At 48.4% G+C, this 25174-nt stretch overlaps 1 protein-coding gene across 4 annotated transcripts in view; it reads right to left on the bottom strand.

The window, feature by feature from the left end:
• Positions 1–25174, bottom strand: part of bnc2 (basonuclin zinc finger protein 2) — a 539145-nt gene that overhangs the window by 40710 nt on the left and 473261 nt on the right. For all 4 annotated transcript variants that reach the window (XM_067983466.1, XM_067983467.1, XM_067983469.1 and 1 more), the window contains one exon: positions 22742–24690. In XM_067983466.1, the coding sequence (XP_067839567.1) occupies positions 22742–24690 (1949 nt within the window). The remainder of the gene's footprint in view (positions 1–22741; positions 24691–25174) is intronic.

Here is a 25174-nt window from a genome sequence, read left to right as displayed (position 1 = left end):
CAGTACAAACCGGATGGTCTGCACCTGGGCAGGGCCGGGACCGCTGTCCTAGGAGGAGTGTTTGCTAGTGCTGTTGGGGAGGGTTAAAACTAAAGTGGCAGGGGGTTGGGAACCTGAGCAGGGAGAGAGAGGAAAGCGTAACAGGAAGGGACAGAAGGTATGGAGTAATAGGTAAAGTGTTAAAAAAGGAAAAAGCAGGAACTAAGCGTCACAAAACAGATTTGAAAGTTCTTTATCTGAATGCACGTAGCATTCGTAATAAAATGGACGAGTTAACGGCACAAATAACTACGTATGGGTATGATCTTGTGGCCATTACAGAAACATGGCTGCAGGGTGACAACGACTGGGAATTAAATATGCCAGGGTATTTAACAATCAGGAAGGACAGGCAGGAAGGAAGGGGAGGTGGGGTGGCTATGTTAATAAAGGAAGGAATCACTGTAATACAGAGAAATGATATTGGGACAAAGCATCAAGATAATGAAACAGTTTGGGTGGAGATAAGGAATAATAAGGGAAAAAAAACATTAGTGGGCGTAGTATATAGGCCTCCTAATAGTTGCAACTCTGCTGGAAGAAGTATTAATCAGGAGATAGTCGGGGCATGTAATAAGGGAACAGCCATAATTATGGGGGATTTTAATTATCATATTAACTGGACAAATCAAATTGGGCAGAGCAGCCTTGAGGACGAGTTCATTGAGTGCATCAGGGATGGATTTCTTGAGCAGTATGTAACTGATCCTACAAGGGGGCAGGCAACCTTGGATCTGGTCCTGTGTAATGAGTCAGGATTAATTAATAATGTCCTAGTTAAGGATCCCCTTGGAACGAGCGACCACAACATGGTTGAATTCCATATCCAATTAGAGGGTGAGAAGGTTGATTCTCAAACAAGCGTACTGAGCTTGAATAAAGGAGACTATGATGGTATGAGAGCGGAATTAATTAAAGTGGACTGGGAAAATAGATTAAAGGGTAAGACGGTACATGAGCAGTGGTGTTCATTTAGGGAGTTATTTTACAACTTTCAAAATAAATATATTCCACTGAAGAAAAAAGGGTGTAAAAGAAATGACAGCCATCCGTGGCTAAGTAAAGAAATCAAGGATAGTATCCGACTAAAAACAAGGACATATAAGGTAGCCAAACTTAGTGGGAGGATAGAAGATTGGGAATTCTTCAAAAGACAGCAAAAAGCAACTAAAGGATTGATTAAGAAAGGGAAGTTAGATTATGAAAAGAAATTAGCAAAAAATATAAAAACAGATAGCAAGAGTTTCTATAGTTATATAAAAAGAAAAAGGGTGGCTAAGGCAAACATAGGTCCCTTAGAGGATGAGACCGGGAAATTAATGGTGGGAAACATGGAGATGGCAAAAATGCTGAACAAATATTTTGTTTCAGTCTTTACAGGAGAGGACACTAAGAATATCCCAACACTGGACAAACAGGGGACTCTCAGGGGGGAGGAGCTAAATACGATTAAAATCACTCAGGAGATGGTACTCAGTAAAATAATGGGACTCAAGGCGGATAAATCCCCTGGACCTGATGGCTTCCATCCGAGGGTCTTGAGGGAAGTGGCAGTAGGGATTGTGGATGCTTTGGTGATAGTTTTCCAAAATTCCCTGGACTCAGGAGAGGTCCCGGCAGATTGGAAAACTGCTAATGTAACACCGTTATTTAAAAAGGGTAGTAGGCAGAAGGCTGGAAATTATAGGCCAGTTAGCTTAACATCTGTGGTGGGTAAAATTTTGGAGTCTATTATTAAGGAGACAGTAACGGAACATTTAGATAAGCATAATTTAATAGGACAAAGTCAGCATGGCTTTATGAAGGGGAAGTCATGTCTGACAAATTTGCTTGAGTTCTTCGAGGATATAACGTATAGGGTGGATAAAGGGGAACCAGTGGACATAGTGTATTTAGACTTCCAGAAGGCATTCGACAAGGTGCCACATAAAAGATTATTACTTAAGATAAAAAATCACGGGATTGGGGGTAATATTCTGGCATGGGTGGAGGATTGGTTATCGAACAGGAAGCAGAGAGTTGGGATAAATGGTTCATTTTCGGACTGGCAACCAGTAACCAGTGGTGTTCCACAGGGGTCGGTGCTGGGTCCCCAACTCTTTACAATCTATATTAACGATTTGGAGGAGGGGACCGAGTGCAACATATCAAAATTTGCAGATGATACAAAGATGGGAGGGAAAGTAGAGAGTGAGGAGGACATAAAAAACCTGCAAGGGGATATAGACAGGCTGGGTGAGTGGGCGGAGATTTGGCAGATGCAATATAATATTGGAAAATGTGAGGTTATGCACTTTGGCAGGAAAAATCAGAGAGCAAGTTATTTTCTTAATGGCGAGAGACTGGAAAGTACTGCAGTACAAAGGGATCTGGGGGTCCTAGTGCAAGAAAATCAAAAAGTTGGTATGCAGGTGCAGCAGGTGATCAAGAAAGCCAACGGAATGTTGGCTTTTATTGCTAGGGGGATAGAATATAAAAACAAGGAGGTATTGCTGCAGTTATATAAGGTATTGGTGAGACCGCACCTGGAATACTGCATACAGTTTTGGTCTCCATACTTAAGAAAAGACATACTTGCTCTCGAGGCAGTACAAAGAAGGTTCACTCGGTTAATCCCGGGGATGAGGGGGCGGACATATGAGGAGAGGTTGAGTAGATTGGGACTCTACTCATTGGAGTTCAGAAGAATGAGAGGCGATCTTATTGAAACATATAAGATTGTGAAGGGTCTTGATCGGGTGGATGCGGTAAGGATGTTCCCAAAGATGGGTGAAACTAGAACTCGGGGGCATAATCTTAGAATAAGGGGCTGCTCTTTCAAAACTGAGATGAGGAGAAACTTCTTCACTCAGAGGGTGGTAGGTCTGTGGAATTTGCTGCCCCAGGAAGCTGTGGAAGCTACATCATTAGATAAATTTAAAACAGAAATAGACAGTTTCCTAGAAGTAAAGGGAATTAGGGGTTATGGGGAGCGGGCAGGAAATTGGACATGAAGCTGAGTTCGGATCGGTCAATGCCCTGTGGGTGGCGGAGAGGGCCCAGGGGCTATGTGGCCGGGTCCTGCTCCGACTTCTTGTGTTCTTTAGATTTGTGGTTGGGATCAGATCAGCCATGATCTTATTGAATGGCGGAGCAGGCTCGAGGGGCCGATTGGCCTACTCCTGCTCCAATTTCTTATGTTCTTATGTTCTTAAGTAGCTCAGTGGGGAGAGTGGGAAAAGTACCTCAGTGGGGGGAGTGGGAAAAGTACCTCAGTGGGGAGAGTGGGAAAAGTACCTCAGTGGGGAGAGTGGGAAAAGTACTTTAGTGGAGGGAGAGTGGGAAAAGTACCTCAGTGGGGAGAGTGGGAAAAGTACCTCAGTGGGGGGAGAGTGGGAAAAGTACCTCAGTGGGGGGAGTGGGAAAAGTACCTCAGTGGGGGGAGTGGGAAAAGTACCTCAGTGGGGAGAGTGGGAAAAGTACCTCAGTGGGGAGAGAGTGGAAAAAATACCTCAGTGGGGGGAGAGTGGGAAAAGTACCTCAGTGGGGGGAGTGGGAAAAGTACCTCAGTGGGGGGAGTGGGAAAAGTACCTCAGTGGGGGGAGAGTGGGAAAAGTACCTCAGTGGGGAGAGAGTGGGAAGAGTACCTCAGTGGAGGGAGAGTGGGAAAAGTACCTCAGTGGGGGGAGTGGGAAAAGTACCTCAGTGGGGAGAGAGTGGGAAAAGTACCTCAGTGGGGGGAGAGTGGGAAAAGTACTTTAGTGGAGGGAGAGTGGGAAAAGTACTTCAGTGGAGGGAGAGTGGGAAAAGTACTTCAGTGGGGGGGAGAGTGGGAAAAGTACTTTAGTGGAGGGAGAGTGGGAAAAGTACTTCAGTGGAGGGAGAGTGGGAAAAGTACCTCAGTGGGGAGAGTGGGAAAAGTACCTCAGTGGGGGGAGAGTGGGAAAAGTACTTTAGTGGAGGGAGAGTGGGAAAAGTACTTCAGTGGAGGGAGAGTGGGAAAAGTACCTCAGTGGGGAGAGTGGGAAAAGTACCTCAGTGGGGGGAGAGTGGGAAAAGTACCTCAGTGGGGAGAGTGGGAAAAGTACCTCAGTGGAGGGAGAGTGGGAAAAGTACCTCAGTGGAGGGAGAGTGGGAAAAGTACCTCAGTGGAGGGAGAGTGGGAAAAGTATCTCAGTGGGGGGAGTGGGAAAAGTACCTCAGTGGGGGGAGAGTGGGAAAAGTACCTCAGTGGGGAGAGTGGGAAAAGTACCTCAGTGGGGGGAGAGTGGGAAAAGTACCACAGTGGGGAGAGTGGGAAAAGTACCTCAGTGGAGGGAGAGTGGGAAAAGTACCTCAGTGGGGAGAGAGTGGGAAAAGTACCTCAGTGGGGGGAGAGCGGGAAAAGTACCTCAGTGGGGGGAGAGCGGGAAAAGTACCTCAGTGGGGGGAGAGTGGAAAAAGTACCTCAGTGGGGGGAGAGTGGGAAAAGTACCTCAGTGGGGGGAGAGTGGGAAAAGTACCTCAGTGGAGGGAGAGTGGGAAAAGTACCTCAGTGGGGGGAGAGTGGGAAAAGTACCTCAGTAGGGGGAGAGTGGGAAAAGTACCTCAGTGGAGGGAGAGTGGGAAAAGTATCTCAGTGGGGGGAGAGTGGGAAAAGTACCTCAGTAGGGGGAGAGTGGGAAAAGTACTTCAGTGGGGGGGGAGAGTGGGAAAAGTACCTCAGTGGGGGGAGTAGGAAAAGTACCTCAGTGGGGGGAGTGGGAAAAGTACCTCAGTGGGGGGAGAGTGGGAAAAGTACCTCAGTGGGGAGAGAGTGGGAAAAGTACCTCAGTGGAGGGAGAGTGGGAAAAGTACCTCAGTGGGGGGAGTGGGAAAAGTACCTCAGTGGGGAGAGAGTGGGAAAAGTACCTCAGTGGGGGGAGAGTGGGAAAAGTACTTTAGTGGAGGGAGAGTGGGAAAAGTACTTCAGTGGGGGGGAGAGTGGGAAAAGTACTTTAGTGGAGGGAGAGTGGGAAAAGTACTTCAGTGGAGGGAGAGTGGGAAAAGTACTTCAGTGGGGGGGAGAGTGGGAAAAGTACTTTAGTGGAGGGAGAGTGGGAAAAGTACTTCAGTGGAGGTAGAGTGGGAAAAGTACCTCAGTGGGGAGAGTGGGAAAAGTACCTCAGTGGGGGGAGAGTGGGAAAAGTACTTTAGTGGAGGGAGAGTGGGAAAAGTACTTCAGTGGAGGGAGAGTGGGAAAAGTACCTCAGTGGGGAGAGTGGGAAAAGTACCTCAGTGGGGGGAGAGTGGGAAAAGTACATCAGTGGAGGGAGAGTGGGAAAAGTACCTCAGTGGAGGGAGAGTGGGAAAAGTACCTCAGTGGAGGGAGAGTGGGAAAAGTACCTCAGTGGAGGGAGAGTGGGAAAAGTATCTCAGTGGGGGGAGTGGGAAAAGTACCTCAGTGGGGGGAGAGTGGGAAAAGTACCTCAGTGGGGAGAGTGGGAAAAGTACCTCAGTGGGGGGAGAGTGGGAAAAGTACCACAGTGGGGAGAGTGGGAAAAGTACCTCAGTGGAGGGAGAGTGGGAAAAGTACCTCAGTGGGGAGAGAGTGGGAAAAGTACCTCAGTGGGGGGAGAGCGGGAAAAGTACCTCAGTGGGGGGAGAGCGGGAAAAGTACCTCAGTGGGGGGAGAGTGGAAAAAGTACCTCAGTGGGGGGAGAGTGGGAAAAGTACCTCAGTGGGGGGAGAGTGGGAAAAGTACCTCAGTGGAGGGAGAGTGGGAAAAGTACCTCAGTGGGGGGAGAGTGGGAAAAGTACCTCAGTAGGGGGAGAGTGGGAAAAGTACCTCAGTGGAGGGAGAGTGGGAAAAGTATCTCAGTGGGGGGAGAGTGGGAAAAGTACCTCAGTAGGGGGAGAGTGGGAAAAGTATCTCAGTTGTGGGGAGGGAGTGGGAAAAGTATCTCAGTTGGGGGGAGGGGGGGAGTGGGAAAAGTACCTCAGTGGAGGGAGAGTGGGAAAAGTACTTCAGTGGAGGGAGAGTGGGAAAAGTACCTCAGTGGGGAGAGTGGGAAAAGTACCTCAGTGGGGGGAGAGTGGGAAAAGTACTTTAGTGGAGGGAGAGTGGGAAAAGTACTTCAGTGGAGGGAGAGTGGGAAAAGTACCTCAGTGGGGAGAGTGGGAAAAGTACCTCAGTGGGGGGAGAGTGGGAAAAGTACCTCAGTGGGGAGAGTGGGAAAACTACCTCAGTGGAGGGAGAGTGGGAAAAGTACCTCAGTGGAGGGAGAGTGGGAAAAGTACCTCAGTGGAGGGAGAGTGGGAAAAGTATCTCAGTGGGGGGAGTGGGAAAAGTACCTCAGTGGGGGGAGAGTGGGAAAAGTACCTCAGTGGGGAGAGTGGGAAAAGTACCTCAGTGGGGGGAGAGTGGGAAAAGTACCACAGTGGGGAGAGTGGGAAAAGTACCTCAGTGGAGGGAGAGTGGGAAAAGTACCTCAGTGGGGAGAGAGTGGGAAAAGTACCTCAGTGGGGGGAGAGCGGGAAAAGTACCTCAGTGGGGGGAGAGCGGGAAAAGTACCTCAGTGGGGGGAGAGTGGAAAAAGTACCTCAGTGGGGGGAGAGTGGGAAAAGTACCTCAGTGGGGGGAGAGTGGGAAAAGTACCTCAGTGGAGGGAGAGTGGGAAAAGTACCTCAGTGGGGGGAGAGTGGGAAAAGTACCTCAGTAGGGGGAGAGTGGGAAAAGTACCTCAGTGGAGGGAGAGTGGGAAAAGTATCTCAGTGGGGGGAGAGTGGGAAAAGTACCTCAGTAGGGGGAGAGTGGGAAAAGTACTTCAGTGGGGGGGGAGAGTGGGAAAAGTACCTCAGTGGGGGGAGTAGGAAAAGTACCTCAGTGGGGGGAGTAGGAAAAGTACCTCAGTGGGGGGAGTGGGAAAAGTACCTCAGTGGGGGGAGAGTGGGAAAAGTACCTCAGTGGGGAGAGAGTGGGAAAAGTACCTCAGTGGAGGGAGAGTCGGAAAAGTACCTCAGTGGGGGGAGTGGGAAAAGTACCTCAGTGGGGAGAGAGTGGGAAAAGTACCTCAGTGGGGGGAGAGTGGGAAAAGTACTTTAGTGGAGGGAGAGTGGGAAAAGTACTTCAGTGGAGGGAGAGTGGGAAAAGTACTTCAGTGGGGGGGAGAGTGGGAAAAGTACTTTAGTGGAGGGAGAGTGGGAAAAGTACTTCAGTGGAGGGAGAGTGGGAAAAGTACCTCAGTGGGGAGAGTGGGAAAAGTACCTCAGTGGGGGGAGAGTGGGAAAAGTACTTTAGTGGAGGGAGAGTGGGAAAAGTACTTCAGTGGAGGGAGAGTGGGAAAAGTACCTCAGTGGGGAGAGTGGGAAAAGTACCTCAGTGGGGGGAGAGTGGGAAAAGTACCACAGTGGGGAGAGTGGGAAAAGTACCTCAGTGGAGGGAGAGTGGGAAAAGTACCTCAGTGGGGAGAGAGTGGGAAAAGTACCTCAGTGGGGGGAGAGCGGGAAAAGTACCTCAGTGGGGGGAGAGCGGGAAAAGTACCTCAGTGGGGGGAGAGTGGAAAAAGTACCTCAGTGGGGGGAGAGTGGGAAAAGTACCTCAGTGGGGGGAGAGTGGGAAAAGTACCTCAGTGGAGGGAGAGTGGGAAAAGTACCTCAGTGGGGGGAGAGTGGGAAAAGTACCTCAGTAGGGGGAGAGTGGGAAAAGTACCTCAGTGGAGGGAGAGTGGGAAAAGTATCTCAGTGGGGGGAGAGTGGGAAAAGTACCTCAGTAGGGGGAGAGTGGGAAAAGTACTTCAGTGGGGGGGGAGAGTGGGAAAAGTACCTCAGTGGGGGGAGTAGGAAAAGTACCTCAGTGGGGGGAGTGGGAAAAGTACCTCAGTTGGGGGAGAGTGGGAAAAGTACCTCAGTGGGGAGAGAGTGGGAAAAGTACCTCAGTGGAGGGAGAGTGGGAAAAGTACCTCAGTGGGGGGAGTGGGAAAAGTACCTCAGTGGGGGGAGAGTGGGAAAAGTACCTCAGTGGGGGGAGTGGGAAAAGTACCTCAGTGGGGAGAGAGTGGGAAAAGTACCTCAGTGGGGGGAGAGTGGGAAAAGTACTTTAGTGGAGGGAGAGTGGGAAAAGTACTTCAGTGGAGGGAGAGTGGGAAAAGTACTTCAGTGGGGGGGAGAGTGGGAAAAGTACTTTAGTGGAGGGAGAGTGGGAAAAGTACTTCAGTGGAGGGAGAGTGGGAAAAGTACCTCAGTGGGGAGAGTGGGAAAAGTACCTCAGTGGGGGGAGAGTGGGAAAAGTACTTTAGTGGAGGGAGAGTGGGAAAAGTACTTCAGTGGAGGGAGAGTGGGAAAAGTACCTCAGTGGGGAGAGTGGGAAAAGTACCTCAGTGGGGGGAGAGTGGGAAAAGTACCTCAGTGGAGGGAGAGTGGGAAAAGTACCTCAGTGGAGGGAGAGTGGGAAAAGTACCTCAGTGGAGGGAGAGTGGGAAAAGTACCTCAGTGGAGGGAGAGTGGGAAAAGTATCTCAGTGGGGGGAGTGGGAAAAGTACCTCAGTGGGGGGAGAGTGGGAAAAGTACCTCAGTGGGGAGAGTGGGAAAAGTACCTCAGTGGGGGGAGAGTGGGAAAAGTACCACAGTGGGGAGAGTGGGAAAAGTACCTCAGTGGAGGGAGAGTGGGAAAAGTACCTCAGTGGGGAGAGAGTGGGAAAAGTACCTCAGTGGGGGGAGAGCGGGAAAAGTACCTCAGTGGGGGGAGAGCGGGAAAAGTACCTCAGTGGGGGGAGAGTGGAAAAAGTACCTCAGTGGGGGGAGAGTGGGAAAAGTACCTCAGTGGGGGGAGAGTGGGAAAAGTACCTCAGTGGAGGGAGAGTGGGAAAAGTACCTCAGTGGGGGGAGAGTGGGAAAAGTACCTCAGTAGGGGGAGAGTGGGAAAAGTACCTCAGTGGAGGGAGAGTGGGAAAAGTATCTCAGTGGGGGGAGAGTGGGAAAAGTACCTCAGTAGGGGGAGAGTGGGAAAAGTATCTCAGTTGTGGGGAGGGAGTGGGAAAAGTATCTCAGTTGGGGGGAGGGGGGGAGTGGGAAAAGTACCTCAGTGGAGGGAGAGTGGGAAAAGTACTTCAGTGGAGGGAGAGTGGGAAAAGTACCTCAGTGGGGAGAGTGGGAAAAGTACCTCAGTGGGGGGAGAGTGGGAAAAGTACTTTAGTGGAGGGAGAGTGGGAAAAGTACTTCAGTGGAGGGAGAGTGGGAAAAGTACCTCAGTGGGGAGAGTGGGAAAAGTACCTCAGTGGGGGGAGAGTGGGAAAAGTACCTCAGTGGGGAGAGTGGGAAAAGTACCTCAGTGGAGGGAGAGTGGGAAAAGTACCTCAGTGGAGGGAGAGTGGGAAAAGTACCTCAGTGGAGGGAGAGAGGGAAAAGTATCTCAGTGGGGGGAGTGGGAAAAGTACCTCAGTGGGGGGAGAGTGGGAAAAGTACCTCAGTGGGGAGAGTGGGAAAAGTACCTCAGTGGGGGGAGAGTGGGAAAAGTACCACAGTGGGGAGAGTGGGAAAAGTACCTCAGTGGAGGGAGAGTGGGAAAAGTACCTCAGTGGGGAGAGAGTGGGAAAAGTACCTCAGTGGGGGGAGAGCGGGAAAAGTACCTCAGTGGGGGGAGAGCGGGAAAAGTACCTCAGTGGGGGGAGAGTGGAAAAAGTACCTCAGTGGGGGGAGAGTGGGAAAAGTACCTCAGTGGGGGGAGAGTGGGAAAAGTACCTCAGTGGAGGGAGAGTGGGAAAAGTACCTCAGTGGGGGGAGAGTGGGAAAAGTACCTCAGTAGGGGGAGAGTGGGAAAAGTACCTCAGTGGAGGGAGAGTGGGAAAAGTATCTCAGTGGGGGGAGAGTGGGAAAAGTACCTCAGTAGGGGGAGAGTGGGAAAAGTACTTCAGTGGGGGGGGAGAGTGGGAAAAGTACCTCAGTGGGGGGAGTAGGAAAACTACCTCAGTGGGGGGAGTAGGAAAAGTACCTCAGTGGGGGGAGTGGGAAAAGTACCTCAGTGGGGGGAGAGTGGGAAAAGTACCTCAGTGGAGGGAGAGTGGGAAAAGTACCTCAGTGGAGGGAGAGTGGGAAAAGTACCTCAGTGGGGGGAGTGGGAAAAGTACCTCAGTGGGGAGAGAGTGGGAAAAGTACCTCAGTGGGGGGAGAGTGGGAAAAGTACTTTCGTGGAGGGAGAGTGGGAAAAGTACTTCAGTGGAGGGAGAGTGGGAAAAGTACTTCAGTGGGGGGGAGAGTGGGAAAAGTACTTTAGTGGAGGGAGAGTGGGAAAAGTACTTCAGTGGAGGGAGAGTGGGAAAAGTACCTCAGTGGGGAGAGTGGGAAAAGTACCTCAGTGGGGGGAGAGTGGGAAAAGTACTTTAGTGGAGGGAGAGTGGGAAAAGTACTTCAGTGGAGGGAGAGTGGGAAAAGTACCTCAGTGGGGAGAGTGGGAAAAGTACCTCAGTGGGGGGAGAGTGGGAAAAGTACCTCAGTGGAGGGAGAGTGGGAAAAGTACCTCAGTGGAGGGAGAGTGGGAAAAGTACCTCAGTGGAGGGAGAGTGGGAAAAGTACCTCAGTGGAGGGAGAGTGGGAAAAGTACCTCAGTGGGGGGAGAGTGGGAAAAGTACCTCAGTGGGGAGAGTGGGAAAAGTACCTCAGTGGGGGGAGAGTGGGAAAAGTACCACAGTGGGGAGAGTGGGAAAAGTACCTCAGTGGAGGGAGAGTGGGAAAAGTACCTCAGTGGGGAGAGAGTGGGAAAAGTACCTCAGTGGGGGGAGAGCGGGAAAAGTACCTCAGTGGGGGGAGAGCGGGAAAAGTACCTCAGTGGGGGGAGAGTGGAAAAAGTACCTCAGTGGGGGGAGAGTGGGAAAAGTACCTCAGTGGGGGGAGAGTGGGAAAAGTACCTCAGTGGAGGGAGAGTGGGAAAAGTACCTCAGTGGGGGGAGAGTGGGAAAAGTACCTCAGTAGGGGGAGAGTGGGAAAAGTACCTCAGTGGAGGGAGAGTGGGAAAAGTATCTCAGTGGGGGGAGAGTGGGAAAAGTACCTCAGTAGGGGGAGAGTGGGAAAAGTATCTCAGTTGTGGGGAGGGAGTGGGAAAAGTATCTCAGTTGGGGGGAGGGGGGGAGTGGGAAAAGTACCTCAGTGGAGGGAGAGTGGGAATAGTACCTCAGTGGAGGGAGAGTGGGAAAAGTATCTCAGTGGGGGGAGAGTGGGAAAAGTACCTCAGTAGGGGGAGAGTGGGAAAAGTACCTCAGTTGGGGGGGGGGGGGAGTGGGAAAAGTATCTCAGTTGGGGGGAGGGGGGGAGTGGGAAAAGTACCTCAGTGGGGAGAGAGTGGGAAAAGTACCTCAGTGGAGGGAGAGTGGGAATAGTACCTCAGTGGAGGGAGAGTGGGAAAAGTACCTCAGTGGAGGGAGAGTGGGAAAAGTATCTCAGTGGAGGGAGAGTGGGAATAGTACCTCAGTGGAGGGAGAGTGGGAAAAGTACCTCAGTGGGGAGAGAGTGGGAAAAGTATCTCAGTGGAGCGAGAGTGGGAATAGTACCTCAGTGGAGGGAGAGTGGGAAAAGTATCTCAGTGGAGGGAGAGTGGGAATAGTACCTCAGTGGAGGGAGAGTGGGAAAAGTACCTCAGTGGGGAGAGAGTGGGAAAAGTACCTCAGTGGGGGGAGAGTGGGAAAAGTACTTTAGTGGAGGGAGAGTGGGAAAAGTACCTCAGTGGGGGGAGAGTGGGAAAAGTACCTCAGTGGGGGGAGAGTGGGAAAAGTACCTCAGTGGAGGGAGAGTGGGAAAAGTACCTCAGTGGGTGGAGAGTGGGAAAAGTACCTCAGTGGGGGGAGAGTGGGAAAAGTAGCTCAGTGGAGGGAGAGTGGGAAAAGTACCTCAGTGGGGGGAGAGTGGGAAAAGTACCTCAGTGGGGGGAGAGTGGGAAAAGTACCTCAGTGGGGAGAGAGTGGGAAAAGTACCTCAGTGGGGGGAGAGTGGGAAAAGTACTTTAGTGGAGGGAGAGTGGGAAAAGTACCTCAGTGGAGGGAGAGTGGGAAAAGTACCTCAGTGGAGGGAGAGTGGGAAAAGTACCTCAGTGGAGGGAGAGTGGGAAACGTACCTCAGTGGGGAGAGAGTGGGAAAAGTACCTCAGTGGGGGGAGAGTGGGAAAAGTACTTTAGTGGAGGGAGAGTGGGAAAAGTACCTCAGTGGAGGGAGAGTGGGAAAAGTACCTCAGTGGGGGGAGAGTGGGAAAAGTACCTCAGTGGAGGGAGAGTGGGAAAAGTACCTCAGTGGGGGGAGAGTGGGAAAAGTACCTCAGTGGGGGGAGAGTGGGAAAAGTACTTTAGTGGAGGGAGAGTGGGAAAAGTACCTCAGTGGAGGGAGAGTGGGAAAAGTACCTCAGTGGAGGGAGAGTGGGAAAAGTACCTCAGTGGAGGGAGAGTGGGAAACGTACCTCAGTGGGGAGAGAGTGGGAAAAGTACCTCAGTGGGGGGAGAGTGGGAAAAGTACTTTAGTGGAGGGAGAGTGGGAAAAGTACCTCAGTGGAGGGAGAGTGGGAAAAGTACCTCAGTGGGGGGAGAGTGGGAAAAGTACCTCAGTGGAGGGAGAGTGGGAAAAGTACCTCAGTGGGGGGAGAGTGGGAAAAGTACCTCAGTGGGGGGAGAGTGGGAAAAGTACAACAGTGGGGAGAGTGGGAAAAGTACCTCAGTGGGGGGAATGGGAAAAGTACCTCAGTGGGGGGAGAGTGGGAAAAGTACCTCAGTGGGGAGAGTGGGAAAAGTACCTCAGTGGGGAGAGTGGGAAAAGTACCTCAGTGGGGGGAGAGTGGGAAAAGTACCTCAGTGGAGGGAGAGTGGGAAAAGTACCTCAGTGGGTGGAGAGTGGGAAAAGTACCTCAGTGGGGGAAGAGTGGGAAAAGTACCTCAGTGGGGGGAGAGTGGGATAAGTACCTCAGTTGTGGGGAGGGAGTGGGAAAAGTATCTCAGTTGGGGGGAGGGGGGGAGTGGGAAAAGTACCTCAGTGGAGGGAGAGTGGGAATAGTACCTCAGTGGAGGGAGAGTGGGAAAAGTACCTCAGTGGGGGGAGAGTGGGAAAAGTACCTCAGTGGAGGGAGAGTGGGAAAAGTACCTCAGTGGGGGGAGAGTGGGAAAAGTACCTCAGTGGGGGGAGAGTGGGAAAAGTATCTCAGTGGGGGGAGAGTGGGAAAAGTATCTCAGTGGGGGGAGTCTTTGATTTTTCAACAAATGAGGAGCTTCCAGTTTTTCTAACTGAAGACGATGCAATATTTTAAAAACTTCCCAGGTCCTGATTTTATTACTTTTAATAGACCCCAGACTTTAACAAATCAATAGGCCCTAATTTTATTATTTTTTTAAAAAGAACAGAGCGATGCTTTCCTGTACTGGCAAGATTTCTTCAATTCTGAACAGATACCTATTTTCCATGATTACCCCTGAGGTGAGACATTATGGTGCAAGGAGCTATGAAGTTACTACATTACTAATGTTCGCAAAGTTTAACACTGACAATCCCGATCACAGCACCACCTACAGACATAACAGGCACTGTCGGTCAATGTGGACACTTTTATAATGGGATCATTCATCGGGGCAAGTGGACATAGGCACTTTCAATGCATTTTACAATGGAACGTTGTGACCAATCTAGAATGTTTAATATATTTATAGATTTGCCTGGATCAGTTTTGCCAATTCTCTTTATAATTTTGAAGACTTCAGTTAATTCACCATTCACAATAGGAATGAATGAGAAATGGTTTGGTGTATTGGAATTCTATGCAACGGGATTGAAGATGGCTTTTGATACATTAGAGCTCTTTGTAATGAGAGTGGTGGGAAGTAGTTTGGAGTTTTACACAATTTGCTTGGTGCTCTACCTAATCATAGTCTTTAGGCGGAGAATCTGGCCCAATGAAGAGAACAGGACACGTGTGATGTATCTGGAGTGGTTTGGAGTGCAGTAAAATAGGAGTGAAAGGGAAGTGGTTTGTTAGTACACTACATTGGACTTCTAAAAATTGGGAGTGCATAAGAAGGTATTTTAGTAAGTTGGAATTTTGTACGACAAAAGTGAACAGGAAGTGATTTGGTTCACTGGGATTCTGTATAACAGGAGTGAACAGGAAGTGATTTTGTCCATCATATTCTATGCTAGAATGAAGAATAAGTTTGAGTGGTATGACTTTACTCCCCCAAAGGCTAATGCTTCTCTTTGTGTCGGTCTGCTCAGAAACCGGGGGTAGGTTGGTTTCAGTCTCAAATTGACAGCCTTCTGGTGTACATCACAACCATTTACAAGGGCCTGCTTCAGGTTGTCATTAAGTTGGCTGATAGAAGTGGGACGACCACATCCTTTAAATGTCTGCAGGTGTATACTGTAGAGACGGTGTCTGGGGCACATCAAAGTGTTGGGAAGTGCCACAGACATTTGCTCAACTAATCACAGTGAAATCATGCCAGGAAAAGTCAATGGGGAATGCCTGGATGTCTAATTGCCTTAGAGATACATCAGTGTGAGATCTATGCCAAAGTATGCTGTAAATTAAGCTCTGCATCTACCTACATAGGTGTATTCAATATAGATGGATGGTAATTTGATATGCTTGTTGAAGCAACTCTGGCTGTTTGAGAGTGCAGTCTCAAAGCTCATTCATATACCATTACACTCAATTCTACAGAGTGGGCAGGATCCCAGTACCTAAACACTTACAGTATAGAAATTCTACAACAGAGTTCATGCTCTCTAAATCAAAGCTTTTGGTATTGTACTCTGTTTCACCAACCGTAACCCAGCAAAAAATCTAACATTTCCAAACCATCTCAGTCACTAGTGCCCCCAGATTTTCCCCTGGTTGGAGAGTCTAAAACTAGGAGGCATAGTTGCAGGATAAGGGGTCAGCCATTTAAGACTGAGATGAAGAGGAATTTCTTCACTCAGAGGGTTGTGAATCTTTGGAATTCTCTACCCCAGAGGGCTGTGGATGCTCAGTCGTTGAATACGTTCAAGGCTGAGATAGATACATTTTTGGACTCTAGGGGAATGAAGGGATATGGGAATCGGGCAGGAAAGTAGAGTTGAGGTCGAAGATCAGCCATGATCTGATTGAATGGCGGAGCAGGCTCGAGGGGCCGTATGGCCTACTCCTGCTCCTATTTCTTTTGTTCTTATTAAAAAAAAGGCAACACAAAGGGAGATATTTTTAACCCTCAGTACGTATGTGTTCCTGAGCAACAAGGCAACGACAGTGACTGTAGATTTCTTTTGTTGACAATATGGATTCAACCCAAAGTCTCAGCAATTTGAGTTTTAAACTGTGCACAGCACATCACTGTACTGGTCTAGACCAATGAAGAAAGAAAGACTTGCATTTCTATAGTGGCTTTCATGACCTCAGGACGTCCCAAAGCACTTTACAGCTAATTAAGTACTTTTGAAATGTGGTCAATGTTGTGATGTGTGAAACGCGGCAGCCAAATTGTGCACAGCAAGATCCCACAAACAGCAGTGAGATAACGACCAGATAATCAGTTGTTTTAGGTGCTGGTTGAGGGGTAAATATTGGCCAGTTCACCAGGGAGAACTCCCCTGCTCTTCTTCAAATAGTACCATGGGATCTTTTACATCCACCTGAGAGGGCAGACGGGGCCTCGGTTTAATGTCTCATCCGAAAGACGGCACCTCTGACAGTGCAGCACTCCCTCAGTACTACATTGGAGTATCAGTCTGGATTATGTGCTGTAATCTCTAGAGTAGGACTTGAACCCATGACCTTCATGACTCAGAAGGTGAGAGTGCCACCCACTGAGCCACAACAACACAATGTCATGATGCACAACTGTGTAATTTTGTACAGAAGAATGTCGGTACATTGGTTTTGTATATTGTGTGGAGAGATGCAAGTATATAAGGATTTGTAAGCTACCTAGCTACGCAGGAATGGAGAAATGTAAGACTTGTTATCCCCTATTCACTTACGCTTGTGTTTGTTTAGATATGTAAACACGATCTAATATTCTTCTTTCCTTGCCACATCCTGACGATGTGTTTCGTGTTTCTAAAAAAACTCATTCTAAATGGCAATTTAATACAATTTGTATTTGTGCTGTAGAAGAAAATTCCATACAATATGGGTTGGGGACTGGTACTTTAAGGAAAGTTAACTACTGAGTGGTACCAAGCACATCAGTCATGCAGTATCAAGTGCATTATTTTTTGGTTAGATTCGGTAAAAGGGAGTTGGATCAATCGAGAGGGGGAACTGAGGGTTACAGAAACATTAATAGCTCTGCTCAAGTCTGTTGTCAGGGGAGATAGGGATATGAACCTTCTTAAAGTAGGGAATCAACAGGTGGCGTGGGAGGAAACTCCATGATACCTGGGCACTGGGTGGAGAGCCATTTGAACTCCCAAAGGAATTCTCATCCACATTGGCTGATGCAAGCAAAATATTAGCTGCAAGTTAGATAGTGGTGAGAACCGCATTTAGAAATATAAGTCTTGCTAAAGAAAAATCAGGCCCAAAAATCAACAAAGTGAACGCAGCAATAAAAACGTAGATACGGCAATGTTGGGGCTGAAGTTCTGCTTCAGTCCAGGTGCGCACCAGGAGCCAAGGAGGGCAGAGGTGCAGGGGGCTGAGGCGTTATAAATGTGCTGCTGACACTCAGCCAAGGCAGGAACCACAGGAGGGGTCGTCCGTTCCACGGCACCAGTGTTATTAAAGGGCTGCAAAACTGGCAGGTTAGGGAGGGACCTCTCAGCTCTGACCATTCGCTGGTTTGAACTGGGAGTACACGGGCAGGGAGCTGTGCCCCTGAAAGGAGGTAGACAGAAGGTGTCAGCATTTTATAAGCAGCAGAAATCACCTCCTGCATTTCTTTGAGATTTTATTACGTTTTTGGGGGATTTTATTGACCTTTTAGTCTTCCTTTTGTTGCATTTTATTCCTTTTTTTTGGATTGGACTTTAATTTAATTTTTTTCCCCCTTTTTTTTCTTTTTCCCAGTCACCAGAGTCTGACTGCAATATGAAATTGCCCCTGTTGGTATCAGGAGCATTGTTTGTGAAATTCCTCTCGCCCTCAGGGAGCTAAAGTCAATGAGGATTTCCAGACGATTCTTCGGAGAGAGATCTGCCTGTGCCTGAGGTGGATTGTCCTGTCCAGGCTGGATTACAAACCCCATTGGAGCTTCTTGGGCAAGGCACAGGAGACTTGAGAGGTGAGGCTGCTCCCCATGGTAGTGTCTGGGTGTACCCGCAGAAACATCATCTTGAAAGGTTGAAATACGAAGGCAGCAAACGTTCCAAACCCGCGACCTCTACCACCTAGAAAGACAAGGGCAGCAGGTGCATGGGAACACCACCACCTGCATGTTCCCCTCCAAGTCACACACCATTCCGACTTGGAAATATATCGCCGTTCCTTCATCGTCGCTGGGTCAAAATCCTGGAACTCCCTACCTAACAGCACTGTGGGAGAACCTTCACCAAATGGACTGCAGCGGTTCAAGAAGGTGGCTCACCACCACCCTCTCAAGGGCAATTAGGGATGGGCAATAAATGCTGGCCTTGCCAACAACACTTGTATCCCAAGAATGAATTAAAAAACATGTCTACAACCTACTTGCAAACCTGTGTGATGGTAAATACTTGTACATCCAGTAGCTGGATTGCTCTAAAATAACTTGAGATGTTATGGTCTTGAAAGACATGATTCTAGCAAGGTTTACAATTCGACAAGGAGCTATAATGTTGCATGCGGATTTGGCCTGGGTGAGGAGTAGATATGGAACAGGCTACACTTTGCCGCCAGCAATCTTTGGGCCTTCATGAGATACATGGTACTGTTGGGTACCGTTTCCATGTGCTATGATATTCTCCATCTGCTGCCGTATCTGGCAGGTAGTGGACACTGCGTTGAGCCCACTTACCATGTGCAGGCAAGAATCATGCCCCAGTGTCCTCTAGGAAGAGAGCTTTGAAGTGCCAAAGGGAGCAATCCTCCTCACACTTACCGCTTGCATGTCCATTCAGCTATCCCTGAAACAGGGGTCGGGAGCTGTATCCCTCATCCACTGGCCCAGACACTCAGTGCTGTTCATCCAAGTTGTGTTTCCTTTCTCTTCATCCCCTTCAACCCAACCTCGGGCAAACTCACTAATAACTGAAATTGTTCTTGAAGCTTGATAAAGGCTGAAATAAATATTTGTCACCATATACAGGCACTTACCTTTAAGGAAGAAAGAAACAGATATTTGCATTTATATAGCGCCTTTCATGAACTCAGGAGATCCTAAAGCGCTTTACAGCCAATGAAATACTTTTGAAATGTAGTCACTGTTGTGATGTAGGAAACGCAACAGCCAATTTGCGCACAGCAAGATCCCACAAACACCAATGTGATAATGATCAGATCATATGTTTTAATCATGTTGGTTGAAGGATAAATATTGGCCAGGACACTGAGGAGAACTCCCCTGCTCTTCTTCGAATAGTGCCATGGGATCTTTTACATCCACCTGAGAGGGCAGACGGGGCCTCGGTTTAATGTCTCATCCAAAAATGGCACCTCCGATAGTGCAGCACTCCCTCAGTACTGACCCTCCGACAGTGCAGCGCTCCCTCAGTACTGACCCTCCAACAGTGCAGCACTCCCTCAGTACTGACCCTCCGACGGTGCAGCGCTCCCTCAGTACTGACCCTCCAACAGTGCAGCGCTCCCTCAGTACTGACCCTCCGACAGTGCAGCGCTCCCTCAGTACTGACCCTCCGACAGTGCAGCGCTCCCTCAGTACTGACCCTCCGACAGTGCAGCGCTCCCTCAGTACTGACCCTCCGACAGTGCAACGCTCCCTCAGTACTGACCCTCCGACAGTGCAGCGCTCCCTCAGTACTGACCTTCCGACAGTAATGTACTGGAATGTCAGCTAGGATTTTGTGCTCTAGTCTCTGGAGTGGGGCTCAAGCCCATGACCTTCTGACTCAAAGGCGAGAGTGCTCCCCACTGAGCCACGGCTGACACCTGATTGATACCTGCTGACGTTGGGCCTGGTATAAGAACAGCTGTTAAGGTCAGTGATTTGCTGTAGCACAGAATCCTGTATCAAATCCTGTGAATTTCTCCACTCGGCAGTTCGAGCTGAGTGACTTGGTTTATAAAGTTGTGCTGGTAGGTAGCTGTCACCGGGTTGGAGTGACGGCACATAGCAGGGGCTGGTTGGTTAGATCAAACAGGAACAGGGGAGAGAGGCCACTATGGACAGAACTAGCCAAGAAACAGACTGTGTTTTCTTTTAATTTAGCAAAATATCAGTGCAAAGTTTCCATAATTTTTTTTACGGCTATCTTTAGTTTTTAACAGAGCGGCTTGATTTGGGGCCCAGTGGTGATGCCAAAGCCTGAAGCTGGGAGTGATTACAAGGCAGTAACCTGATTAGGGCAGTCTTCGTGAGCGTGCCTGATGAGAATGACTGGGCTGGGTGAGATTAACAGACGGCTAGTGATGTGCAGGAGTGTTTGGCAGGAGTGGGCACTGCAGAGACATGAGAACAAGTAACAGTTTGTATGTGACAGGCCTTCCAGATTTTAATTACTGCATTAAATCAATTGTGCGTTGTGCGTTTCGGACAGCAGTGAGCACGTTCAGCTCAGAAGCGTAGTATGTAGGTGCACAGTCACTGACCCTCACTGAGACACCCCTCAGTGAGGGTCAGTTCACCTGATGCAAACCACTGACTGCAGGCACACGACAAAACAATCAGTGAAGGAATTACTCTCCGAAACAAGGTGAGGCCTGTTATATAATCAGATGCATCTGTAACATGCGTAAATGTGTGTGTGTGTGTGTGTGTGTATGTCTGCGTGAGTGTGCGTCTGTGTACGTATGTCTGTGTGTGTGTGTGCGACTGTGTGTGTATGTGTGTGTGTCCTGGGGAGAACAGGCATCCAAAAAGGCACACGTGGGCCCCACCTGGGGGTCCTGGCCAAGACCCCGAAGAAGAGACAAGTTTTATTTTTAAATTTAAAGACACCTCCCTTACAAAGAGAGTAATCGGTCATTCGTTTCCTGGGGCCCCCGATATCCTCCTCCCAGATCGTCCAACGTTACACTGTAATTTGCGATCTCTTCACCTGACAGGCATCCAAGGTGAACCTCAATAGTACGGAAGACTGCCAGTGGATGCAAATTAAGGGACGCCCCCCCGACCCCCGTTAATTTTGGTGGATCAGCAGCGAAGGTTCCGAGCACATCTTAGGCTGAGATGCAGATGTGCTTCCTCCCTTCGCCCCACCACAAGCACTGATGTCAGTCCCAGGTAGTTATCAGATAGTTATATTGGTCAACAGTTTTTTTAACCACCCAAATTGGAAACATCTTTCATAATTGCAAACTCTACCACCTAGAAGGACAAGGGCAGCAGGCGCATGGGAACAGCACCACCTGCACGTTCCCCTCCAAGACACACTCCATCCCGACTTGGAAATATATCGCCGTTCCTTCATCGTCACTGGGTCAAAATCCTGGAACTCCCTTCCTAACAGCACTGTGGGAGAACCTTCACCACACAGACTGCAGCGGTTCAAGAAGGCGGCTCACCACCACCTTCTCAAGGGCAATTAGGGATGGGCAATAAATGCCGGCCTCGCCAGCGACGCCCATGAATGAATTTTTAAAAAAATCTCAGTAAGCATATTTTGTCTCATTAGGATTTTAAAGTTCCAAAATGGCTTCTTGAATAAGGTCCGAACTGAACAATGACCATTGTACATATTGCAATGAAGCTTTATGCTGACAAAATAAACAAATTAAAATTCTCGGCCCCAGTAAACTTAATGCCCAAAGCTCAGGTTTGTGTGACTGGGATTGCTGCGTTCAGGGAGAGTTGAGGTTGCGGGACCCATAATGTAAGTCACTTCCGCTTCCCAACAGCCTTTGGGGTCTTTAAGTGAGCAGCTTTGAGTTGTAAGTCTCCAGAAATGCAAGGCCAAACTTACAAAAGCAGCCTCAGTTTGCCTGTGCGTCCTGGTACAGAATCTGCTCCCAGCAATGTCACCCCACCTTAGGTTTAGGTTGTACCTGAGAGTTTGTTGGGAGGGACATGGAGACCAATTATTATAAACTGGCAACCATCCACATTAACATGGTCCCTGGCTTCTTTCTACTGATTTCTCTCGTTCTCTCTCTCCATCAGTTTCACTGCCACTAAACTTTCTCTTCTCCCATATTCCCACACAAAAGCAAAATCAAAATAAGAACATATATTTTTCCCCCACCAATTTCCTGCTTTCTTCTCTTGAAGGCTTTAGGTGCTTGCTGGGGACCCATGGGCACCAGGCCTCTCTGGTACTTTACCCCCAGGGCCTGTTTGTGCATGGACCTTAATAGTGAACAATGACAGCCTAGTCTGTTCTACTTTCACTCAAACTCCAGCATGGAACACCGGACAACAACCTTGAATAAGAACTCTAGCTGATTCTTGAGGTTTTATCCCATTTTGCAATTTATTCCCTTCTTCTCGTCAGGTCTCCCTGTGATGCGCATTATTTCCCCACTAAGAGGATAAACAAGTGACTGGTTTCTGGGACTCTTATCGATTGTCCCCCTCATACTTGCTGCCGGGTGGGTTAACTCACCCTCCATTATTTGCTCCCACTCACTCCCTCTGATAAAATGCCTGATTTCCTCTCATTGTTTCCTCAAAAAAAAACCAGGGGTGAAATTGAAACCTGCAGGAGTGTAGAGGCAAACGTGAGGTCCGCCATTTCATGGGGCAGTATGTCGAAGAGCCTGAGCACAGGGCTACAATGAATGCAGTGCTTACAAACTGCTGTAATTACCGGAGAAAGCCAACATCCATAAAACGGTGTCCTTTTCGCAGTGTCTTTTAAAACATTCTACTTAACAGTACCATTAATTTTTTTTTAAAAACAAATGAAAAAACAGCAAAACTAAACACAAAAAGGTCTGAAAGAAACCACAATGGGGCTAGTTTCCCCTTTGGGCGCAATCAGGAAATTGAGCCCAAAATGCAGTCGAAATTGCACCAGTTAGGTCACAGTTCAAGTTGCCCATAAAATTAATTTGAATAATCACAAACATAAAATCTTCCGTGAACCAGCGTAATCGGGCGGGTAATAGAATGTGATTGTTTCTATACTTGCCATTAAAAAGTATGCCTTGATCTATTTAAGAGTGGTAATCTGGTGTAGTTTTATTAATACAGCTGAAAATGGATTTATCAGCAAAAATAAGCATTTTTAATAAGTGTGTCCAGTCCTCCACCTGTGAGTAACCTGATTTAAAATCACTGAAATTGACTTAAAAAACACTGAACCATTTGATAGTTTCATTGGTGTACACTAGTCAGTTTCTTAGTAAATTTTGATATGTAAAAACTTTTAAAACGTGCCTACTGGTGCCTGAATGCCTAAGAAAATGAGCCCAATTTGAAGAGCCTTCCCGAACCAGTGCAATCGGTGGAATCTCCCAATTTCCACCTGGGGGTGTGGCCTGTTTTGTGGGCGGGGCCTGATCCAGGCAAATTGGATCTTAAAACCAGGGTAAAAGATTGCGGAAAACCCTAAAGTAACTGGTTTTGGGCACAACTCGACTACGTTTTAAATTCCCCCGATCTTTTGCATTGAAATCACTTGCTGAAATGAACGGAAACTCGACCCCTTAATTTTAAAGTAATTAGCGTTCGGCTAAAGAGAAGGTATAAAATTAAATCCAATAAAAAATAAATCAGACAAACGACAATACCTGTCTCTGCTTCTGCGCGATGGGAATGCAGCATTGCAACCTTCCACTGTGCACACATGCATCTCCTTCAGGTGAACATTCTTGTAGTGTAACTTCACGCTGTACGAACTTTTAAAGCTCTTCTTGCAGACGTAACAGATCTTAGGATCAGGACTTGAGCACAGTTCACTTTCTGGCGAGTATTTCTGGGGGCTGCTGTAACCCATTGAAGGAGGGAAGCCTTCTTGTAGAGCAGCCATGCTCCCTGCTCCACCATTGTACAACCCGTACTGGCTGATACTGTAAAACATGTCATACGTTGGGTCAGTAAACTCCTCCTTTATTTTAACGGTCTGCGGATGAGGGGAAATGCAGTCTTTGTCTTGGTGCTTGGTGCTTGACATTTCCTCTTTATCAAAAACCTCTCTGTGTATCTGCTCATCGATTTTTGTGGGCTCGTCACACATTTTAGACTCAGAACCTTCTGACTCATCCTCAAAATCTCGGTCATGTTCTTGATCTTCAGAAGTAATGCTACCCATTTGTTTATCTTCAAATCCACCAAGGCTTCTCTCCTCCTCTAGTTTCCTGTTACTGTGCATGTGTATGGTAGGACTCAGCTCTTCATGACAATTGCCATTATTGATTTCCTCATCATGGATGCCATCGTTGACGTGATTTTTGTTGACCTGATCATCTTCATCAAACTCATCGGCTGTATCAATCACTTCCTTTTCAATTTTGACGGGCATACTGGATTTTCGAGATTTTTTCTTGGGGGCAAGATCAGCTGCAAGTTCTTGAACTGTGGACGGACGTTGTTCAGGGACACAAGGCTGTTCTAGGGTGGGCACCGGCACTATGGGACTGGTAGGGATGGATGTTGGCGGGCTCACCATTTCACCAGACGTCAGCAAGCTTCTGTAAAAGGGAGGGACAGGTTGCACCGTCTTTAGTGAAGGGAATACCAATGGGTTCTGAAGAACTGGATCTGCTGATGAGGAGTTGAAGCCCAGGGACGGTCGCCCGGGAGACGTTAGACTTAAACTTGATTTGATGCTTGATATGACTGGAGTAGCTGCTCCAGATGTGGCTCGGATGAGGTCTTTATCTCTGTTGTTCCTCAGCATTGGCATGTGCAGGCGTGGATTAGGGTTGGCGCTGTGACGATTGCGGCTTCTCAGCGAACTGAAAACCATATTACAGCCTTCGATTGTGCACCTGTGCTTAATCTTCAGGTGAACGGCATTGTAGTGGATCTTGAGGGTGCCTTTGTCATAAAAAGTCTTACCACAGGCGTTGCAGACCACTCGGCCCTTTCTCGGTGACAGTCCCATTCTTCTCATCCTTTGAATCTTTGCACTCAGAAGACTACTCCTGGAATGGTCCGACTTGACGGGGTCGTTTGCAGGAGCTGGAGTGTGAATAGGGGACAAACTGTTCTGCTCTGTTTTTGGCTCAATGTTTATAATGCTACTGAGGGCATTCCTGCTGCTTGCTTGGTCACTTCGAAAAGGTGAAACGGAGACTTCAGACTCGCTGCTCTCCACGTGCTCGTTCTGAATGGGAAGGTTCGGTTCCCTCAATCTCAAGCTTGGCTGTTCAAGCATGAGACCATTGGGAGGGAGCCCCAGTAGAGGGGCAGAGGCAGGGTTTATGTATTGGAATGGTAGTAGGAATGCCAAGCTATTGGGGATGTTTTCAAAATGGTGGATACTGGAAGGGTTGCTGTTTTCTAGATGAGCCAGGAGACTAGGGCTTCGAGTCCGATTGTTACCTTCTATGAAAGTCCTGATATCGGAATCTGTTTTTGAAGATGGCACAGCCACAGCCTGCCCTTCTTTCTCTTGGATTGCCATCAGTTCCACGATGGATTTGGTTTCTCCGAACCTCAGGAACTGCTGGAGGGTAATGATCTCCTCTTCCCGGGACATGATAGCCCAGCGGTCCAGCACCTTGCCTGCAGCATCCTTCAGACCATATCAAAGAAACAACAAAGACAAACACAAAAAAACTTATTGATTCTGCATAATTACAGCAGTCGATTGAAGAAGCTACAACTGTGTCCTACTGATGAAACAGAGGCCCTGCAGCAACATGCAAAGATTGTTAATACCATTCGACCCACAGAGCAAACTTTTCTGCCATGCAAATGCGGTAATTAGGTTCACTATTTGTGAAACAGACGGAGTTTAATAATGTCAAAGCAAACACAGTGAAAACCACTGGGACTCAATGAAATGAACCACCTAAGATTCTGCTATTACAAAGACAATGATCTCTTTTATGCAGATGTTCAGTATACATTGCTTATTAATATGCGGGCTCTTGCTGTGCAGACCCAAAGTAAATTAAGAAGCTTTACTATAATCCTTACAAAATGATGATGTATGAGGGGGAACAATCAGAGGAACAATTTTTTTCTCTTCCTGTACATGAGAATGAGTGAAGCAA

Source organism: Heptranchias perlo, chromosome 4 (genome assembly GCF_035084215.1).
Source record: "Heptranchias perlo isolate sHepPer1 chromosome 4, sHepPer1.hap1, whole genome shotgun sequence".
Taxonomy (NCBI): domain Eukaryota; kingdom Metazoa; phylum Chordata; class Chondrichthyes; order Hexanchiformes; family Hexanchidae; genus Heptranchias; species Heptranchias perlo.
The sequence above is the reverse complement of the archived record's forward strand: the minus strand, read 5'-3'. Positions and strand labels throughout refer to the sequence as shown.